Source organism: Coniophora puteana, assembly GCF_000271625.1.
Source record: "Coniophora puteana RWD-64-598 SS2 unplaced genomic scaffold CONPUscaffold_6, whole genome shotgun sequence".
In the NCBI taxonomy this organism is placed as follows: Eukaryota; Fungi; Basidiomycota; class Agaricomycetes; order Boletales; family Coniophoraceae; genus Coniophora; species Coniophora puteana.
Genome location: NW_006913058.1, coordinates 560,570 through 567,794, shown reverse-complemented (window position 1 = coordinate 567,794; position 7,225 = coordinate 560,570). Strand labels below are relative to the sequence as shown.

Below are 7,225 nucleotides of genomic sequence, written 5' to 3'. Positions count from 1 at the left end.
CCACCCCCATCTCCTCGACGACCCACTCCGCCCCTCCTTCCCCCCTGCTCCCCGCCCCTCTCGTGCCTCCGACCACCCTATGCCGATCGACGCCCACTCACACCCACCACACATCGCTGTTGGTGGGTACAACCTCATGGTTGCAGGTCAGCGCACGGGCAAGACCTCTTTCCTTCGTCTTCTTCTCGACACCAGCAACATTTCCTGTGCAGCCACAAAAGACCAGCTTGCTTCCGTCGCCAAGTTCGTTCAGGGCTGCTCTGGCCACACCTCTCATATACGCCATGCATCCGTCAACGTCGACCTCGAACCCGACAGTTCTTCCTCCCCGCCTCAAACAATTTCTATGACTCTTGTAGATACTCCCTCACTCGACTCGGCCGATGAGTCCGCCTCGGACATCACTCTGCATGAAATACTCAGGCATGTCGACTCCCGCTACGCTGAGGGCCTCGACGATGTGAGCGCTCTTTGCGCATATATGCGCTTGTGCCTTGGCTTATCGGATGCTAACATGCACCTACTCATCTAGGAGCGGAGGGCCCAGACCGGAGACAGTCACATCCACCTGTGCGTCCAGTCCCGAACCGGGCGCCTAATCTACCCGGAGAGCTAACGGTTGTGTTCCGCAGGTGTATCTACTTTCTAGACCCGGACACGATCGTCCCCCCTTCCATGTCCGCGCCACCGCCACCTCTTGTTAACCGCCCTCGCGCCAGCTCCTTCACCCGCTCAGAGCCCGAGCCTGTCATCCTCGAGCCTCCTGTTCCTTCTCACCACCCCGTGCTCTCGCGGCCAACTCTCCCGCCACAGGAAGTAAACATCATACGCCGCCTCTCCTCCCGTGTCAATGTCTTGCCGGTTATTGCATGCGCCGACACACTCACCAATGACCGTCTGGCCGCTGTCAAAATGGCCGTCCGCCGAGATCTAGCCGAGGCTGGCATCGGCTTTGGCATTTTTGATATAGACACACATGCAACCTATCCACACCGAAAAGATGCACAGGACTCTGCACTTCCCGCCAAAAGCGAGCACACAAATGGGTATGCCATCATCTCAAGTCGCTCTTCACCGCTGTCCCCGCCCACGTCGCCGCCAGGGATTTCCACCCCTCCCCTACCTTATGCGCTCGTTTCTCCCGATCTCTTCTCCCACAGCGACGGTGTGGCGCGACCAGCACCAGCGCGGCACGAACTTGTTCAACAATATACTCCTTCCGCACGTCCTGTTGGGCACAAAATCGTCCGAGGGAAGTACATCCGCAGTTATCGCTGGGGTTCCATGGACGTTCTTGACCCTAGCCATTCGGACTTTCTGCCTTTGCGCAGTGCTATATTCCATCATATGGAGGTAATATATTTTCTTCTGTTTTGTTGTGAACCCTATCTCAGTCGACTCACACCCATTCTCTTCGCAGACGTTGCAGAAGTACACGCGCGAATACCTCTTCGAAAAGTTTCGGGACGAGATTCGACTTCAGCATCACTCCGCTGCACCGCTTCTTCCTCAGCAGGCAGTCGTCTCTCGCGCTCAACTGCCGCTCATTTCCCATCCGCATGGGCCTCCGGGGCGCCCATTGCTGTCTATTGAGACCGCGCCTGGCCCGCCCCTGCACGACGGCATCAGTAGACACTCTAACGGCCATCCCCCTCGAGATGCGGCTGAAATGCACAACATTGCATTATCCCGTCCCATCTCCGAGTCTGTGCCTCCACATGCGCAGGTCAAGAACGGGTCAATGAGTAGTGCGTTGATTCTCGGCCTAAACCCTGGCTACTTCTAACCATACGCCTTTTTTTACATCACTTTCCCTGTTACTCAATTGATTCGGGTGCCATCACCGGTCACTATCCAGGATCAACTAAAACGAGGACAAAGAAGATCAATGTTGCGTGTAACTTCTGTCGCTGTACGTAATCACGCCCCTTCTTCAAGCAATGCGAGCCAAGCGTGTGCTGACTTCTGACTGCGCATTGGCTTTGCTCTTTACCCTGGGCCTGGGTCGCATACTTACTGCCGCGTGCTCCTTGCAGCTCGCAAGCTCAAGTGTGACGGTGGGAGGCCGGCGTGCTCGCAATGTGTAAAGAGATCGCATCCATGCGATTACATGCCTCAGTCGAACAAGCGACGGAACCCAAACCGGCGGAAAGGGGACGAGAGCGAATCCGATGGCAGCGGGGCGGAGGAGCGCTCGGACGGTGTGGAGGAACCATCACTTTCCCCGGAGATCCCCGCGGCCCCCCTTGCGCGGCGCCCTTCAAACGCTGACAAGCGTCCCCTGATCGACGCTTACCCCTCTATTTTGCCGCCGAGCTCGTCGTCCGCCCCCGAGCTTGCTCGGCCACACGACGGACATGAACTACACAGTATCAACCACGTCGGCGGTCATGGGCATACTCATAGTCTTCACGGATACCCCCGTGAACCTGCGCGCCCGGCCACGAGTGGTGGGCTCCTTGAGCGTCACGATGGTTTGGGGCGCTCGCTGTTCAGGGATAATGAGCTCCCTCATATCGCCACCCTGATGCCTGATGGAGTGCCGAGCATGATGTCCGCTGCCACGCTGCCACCTATTAGACCAGCTTCTGAACAGCAAGCCGCGCAAAGGAAACGAGCGAATACCCTGCCTGGACGGGGGAGCAGGCCAAGCGCAGGGACCGGACCAAAGGTTGTTGCGTGTAATTTCTGCCGGGGTAAGCTTAGCGGATCAGAAGAGTCATAAACTGTTACCTTACTGACATTGAATTTTAGCTCGCAAAACAAAATGCGATGGTGGGCATCCGGCGTGCTCCAGCTGTGCACGTCGGTCGCTGCCTTGTAACTACAATCACGAGTCTCAAAATGGGCAGAGAAAAGGCGGGCGGCGCGGGTCGACGTCCAAGGTGCCCAACGGTGGTCTACCTGCTCCCTTGCCTATAGGCGCAACCAACGAGGCCCGTTTGCCTCCTGGACCCAGTAGCTCTGGGCCTCGCTCCCCCTCACGATCGCCGGTCGCAGAGAGGCGGTATGCAGACACTAGCCGTTCTGGCAGCTCAGGTTCGAGTGCAGGCGAAGGCACCGACGTTGACCTGAAGCGGAAGTTTGACGACGATGACCGGGCGCAGGTACCAAAGCGATTGCGCGTAGACGATCGCGAGTCGGCGGCGGTCGTATTTTGATGACACTACCCGAAACTCCCTCAACGTTTTCCTTGAATAGGCCTGGACGATCATCCCGTTCGACCGGTCACACACGCCCCTCCTACTACGCCGCGGAGGTAAAACCTAGAAATATCGACGTGTACTCTGCTCGCTATGCCGGGCCAGCTTTTGCGGAAGAAGAGAAGAGAAGCATTTACACACTTCCATCTCAGCCCCATATCTACCCAACGAACCTATCCATCCACTCACCATTCTACCCTCCACCTACCCATATTCTATCTGGTTCCCTCGGATACTTGGAACGCTCGATTTTTCTGGGTTGTGCTATCGTCTTGTCCGTGCCACAGTGCTTCTTGTTTGTTCCCATGTTTTATGTTTGTCTGTTTACTCTTCGTGCATCATCGGATCGGACCGCCACTCTGTTTGTGTAACTGTATAACCTGCGAACGGTGACTAGAACCTCACCCCACTATATATTCTCTCTCGTCTTGCATATCACCCTTTTCTTTGAATGTCAGCGCGCCGCATGTTTAGCCGTTGTACGTGTTCCAAATTCTCTTTCAGGTCTCCCCGCTGGTCAGTGAGTGGGTTCGGGTTATACATGGTCGTGACAGAGTTGTTTTGATAACCTGGGTAGCTGCTGCGTAGTCTCATGTATTCACGATAACAGACGAATTCCTCACCTTAACTTATTTACTTTTGCATTGCATTGCTGTGTGCGTTGTTGACGAGCGCGACAGTGTGACGTCCGCCCTGGCCCTGAGTGTGTGGCCAATGTGTGGCGGAGGGAAAGATGGTTCCGGTGCGGGGAAGACTCCCGTTGCTGGAAACGGATGCAGTTTCCAGGGGAGCGGAAGTGCCACGTGATGGGGAGATCTCTGTATTATCTTTCCGAAATAGGGCGGCAAGATGTTGAGGTAGCTGTTTCCTTCTCTCCGAGGCTTGTAACTTTCGTTGTCTCTGTCTCACGTCTTTTTGCGACAACCTTCCGTCCGTCACCGGCACCCTCGTCTTCACCGGTCCCCGCCTTTCTGTGTCACACTGTCCAAACAACCATTAGGCTGTGATTGCGACACTTTTTTTTCATATTAGACGACTCCCCTGGCCCCTCTTCTCTTTGGTCATCATGTTCTCCTTTCGCAGGAAGAGCTCTCAAAAGCGAGGAAAGGACGACAAGGACGCTCGTAAGACGCGCTCTCCGTCACTACCCAGGATGGCCATGACCAACGGCATACCCTGGCCTGAGGACCTTGTTGACATCGCCGCTATCCGCGCGACTCCGCCCCCTGACGATGTTCGCCAAGGCCCATTCAGGAGCGCACTCCTGTCGTCAGCAGAGGGCGGCGCCATCCCCTTCCACAAGCCAAGCCGCTTTCGCGCAGAATCTCTTGATGGGCATGGTACTCAAAGCGGGAACGGCAGGCGTGAGAGTGAGGGTGCCAGTGACGAAGCCCAAGCTGGAGCCAACGAGGTGGACCGCGGTCGCCCGACGCGTCCATCTATCGTGCCCATCTCGAGTTTCTACATGTCGCAGAGCCATCCACCGAGCGCGTTTGACAATTGGCGCGGGTCGAGTACGCAGGTGAACGCGGGGAGCAATGGGAGGAGGAGTCTCAGACGGAAGGTTGCGGCACCGGCATTTAATATCATGGTGAGCTCTATGGTTCTCTCCCCTTGCAAAGCTTCTGGGAACTCATTTACGCCATGAACGTCGCTTCGACTCACTCAGGTGGTCGGTGCACGTGGGACTGGCAAGACCTCATTCCTGCGCCTACTCCTCGAGAGCGCAGACCCCTCTCCTAGTGCGACGGACGAACAGCGCGCCAGCATACGCAAATTCTTGTCCGGTGCTCCTAGCCGCACAGAGGCAATGGAGAGTGCCACTATGGAGATCACCGAGTCTCGCGTGGACCGCCTCCTGCTGAGCGTGATTGATACGCCTGGCCTCGACTTTGGCGAGGGACGCGAATTGCGTGCGGAAAGGCAGATGAATGCCATCATGCGGTACCTAGATGCACAGTATGCGGATACGATGAACGAGGAGAGCAAGCTCGTGAGGCAGAATAAAGGGGACCAGCATGTGCATCTGTAAGTTTGGCCTCTACTTTTCCTTTCTAGTGTCTTGGTTTAATGCATGTGCTTGGGAATAGATGTGTGTTTATGATGGACCCTTCTTCTGTTGTGTCACCTTCCTCTCGACGCATGAGGCATTCGCTTCCTGCCAAGAAACGGCCGGACACTGCGGTTTCTCAAACCCGCTCTCGCACTTCCGAAGACGTTAATATCGAGGCTTCACATATGCACGGCGAAGGCATGAACGGAGAAGCTGAAGAAAAGGGAGAATCAGGCACAAGAATCTCAACCGCGGACAACCCGATGGAAAATGAGGCAAATGATGAACTAGAAATGTCACCCTCAGAGCTCCGCGTCATCTCTCGTCTCGCAGCACGTGTTAACGTGCTTCCTGTAATTGCGCGCGCTGACACGCTGACGGACGAGGTCCTCGTTGACGTCAAGTCTGCCGTGAGGCGAGGATTGGCCGGTGCAGGCCTCGACTTTGGGGTGTTCGGCATGGCTGCCGGTATGCCATCGACGGCGACCAAGGAAGAGCCCACGAGCCCCGTGAACAAAGTCAACAGGAACGTCACCAATGGGAACGGAAATGAAGCTGAGAATGGACGCGCGAATGGGCATGCAGATTCCCCTGTCTTATCCACTTCATCGGCGAACGGCATCTCACCGCAGTCTTTGCCTGCCAGCGCACAAGATAGTCCAAGCGCTAATCCGGGGCCTGAAGCCGAGACTGCAGACGCGGACGAGACCAGTCGCCCTACTCGCCCTGTGATCAAGTTGCGTGCCCCCAGACGGAAACTTTCCCGCTCGCGGTCTCGTTCGCGGCGTGATCTTGCGTCTGTCGCAGCTGAGGAGCTCGGCGAGCCCGTTGCCGTCCCTGCCCGCCGCACATCCTCGTCCATTCCTCCTACCACCAACGGTGGCTCGAACGACATCAGCGGCCCTAACTCAGCAATCGAAGTCTCCGACGAAGACGAATATGTCGCGCAAGTACGATTCTCCGCATCTCAGGTAGCGCCCAAGCTCAGCGAGCGCCTCCCCTTCGCACTGATCGCACCGGAGGAGCGGGCCGAGACGCGAGCACGCACTCGGGCGCTCGAGCGGCTGAACTCGTCAGCCGCACGTCCGGGCTCAGCCAACGGCGTCAACGGCGCTGTGAACGGATGCGCCAGCGGGAGCGTGATCTCCAACGGCGACGCCTCAATGGTTACCTCGCCCACCACGGAGCCCAACACGCCCGGAGCGCCCGCAGGACGGCGCGCCTCGCTGCTCCCCAGCGCGCCGCCCGAGCCTCTGCGGGGCTTGTTCACGCGCCGGTTCCGGTGGGGCGCGGTGGACGTACTCGATCCGACGCACTGCGACTTCTCGGCGCTGCGAACAGCGGTGCTGACGACGCACATGAAGGCGCTCAAGACGCACACGCGGGAGGTGCTTTACGAGAAGTATCGTACTGAGAAGCTACTCGCACGTCGTGCAACACAGAATATCGGACCGGAGGAGGCGCAGAAGCTGTTCAAAGGTTTGTCGATTTTGTACTGGGAGGGGCAATAGCTGATGCCTTTTTTGCAGATCTTGGGTTGCTTTGAGGCCCAGACACCCTCATTTATCTAACATTTATTGGAACTATCTATCCCGCTTATCATTATTCAAGACCATGTAGGTCGCCCACATTCGTTCTATCTTGTTTGTCATGTCATGCTCGATGTACTTTCTTTGGTGTGCTTTCAACATTTTTATCTGCTGTCTCACTGGTTGGCTTGTTTGTGACGCACACCTAGTATCTTGTATGCTAAGTTCTTGGTGTTGTCAGCCTGCATCTGCTGGAACACATGCTTTACTGTTGATATTCTGCCTCTTTCGAAACCTCATATACCACATCTTTCCTTTATGTAGTTCTGCCGCTCTGCTTGTCATACATTCAATGGATTTTTGACATACACCTAGGAAGTAAATTCCAATGATTGCTACATGTGTGACCAATTAGGATGAAGTGGAATATGCTAGAGTAA

The 7,225-nt window shown here is 56.2% G+C and overlaps 2 protein-coding genes across 2 annotated transcripts; both read left to right on the top strand.

Annotated features, from left to right (window-relative positions):
• Positions 1-79: 79 nt before the first annotated feature.
• CONPUDRAFT_55771 (uncharacterized protein) lies at positions 80-3,161 on the top strand (the record flags this gene model as incomplete). Its single annotated transcript, XM_007770031.1, has 8 exons — positions 80-460; positions 533-570; positions 633-1,353; positions 1,421-1,745; positions 1,859-1,912; positions 2,037-2,322; positions 2,407-2,696; positions 2,755-3,161. The coding sequence occupies 8 exons, from the start codon at positions 80-82 to the stop codon at positions 3,159-3,161; spliced, it is 2,502 nt and encodes an 833-aa protein (XP_007768221.1).
• Positions 3,162-4,269: 1,108 nt separating this feature from the next.
• Positions 4,270-6,910, top strand: CONPUDRAFT_82138 (uncharacterized protein). Its single transcript, XM_007770305.1, has 4 exons — positions 4,270-4,794; positions 4,873-5,231; positions 5,294-6,735; positions 6,786-6,910. Exons 1-4 carry the CDS (start codon positions 4,357-4,359, stop codon positions 6,800-6,802), a joined length of 2,256 nt encoding a protein of 751 aa, XP_007768495.1. The 5' UTR covers positions 4,270-4,356; the 3' UTR covers positions 6,803-6,910.
• The last annotated feature ends 315 nt before the right edge of the window (positions 6,911-7,225 follow it).

What these genes read in the sequence shown, in the direction of transcription:
- CONPUDRAFT_82138 (XM_007770305.1), top strand. Translation starts at nt 4,357, where the DNA reads ATGGCCATGACCAACGGCATACCCTGGCCTGAGGACCTTGTTGACATC. An exon ending in CACCGGCATTTAATATCATG is followed by an intron (nt 4,795 to 4,872) that starts GTGAGCTCTATG and finishes CGACTCACTCAG; the next exon opens with GTGGTCGGTGCACGTGGGAC. An exon ending in GGGGACCAGCATGTGCATCT is followed by an intron (nt 5,232 to 5,293) that starts GTAAGTTTGGCC and finishes GCTTGGGAATAG; the next exon opens with ATGTGTGTTTATGATGGACC.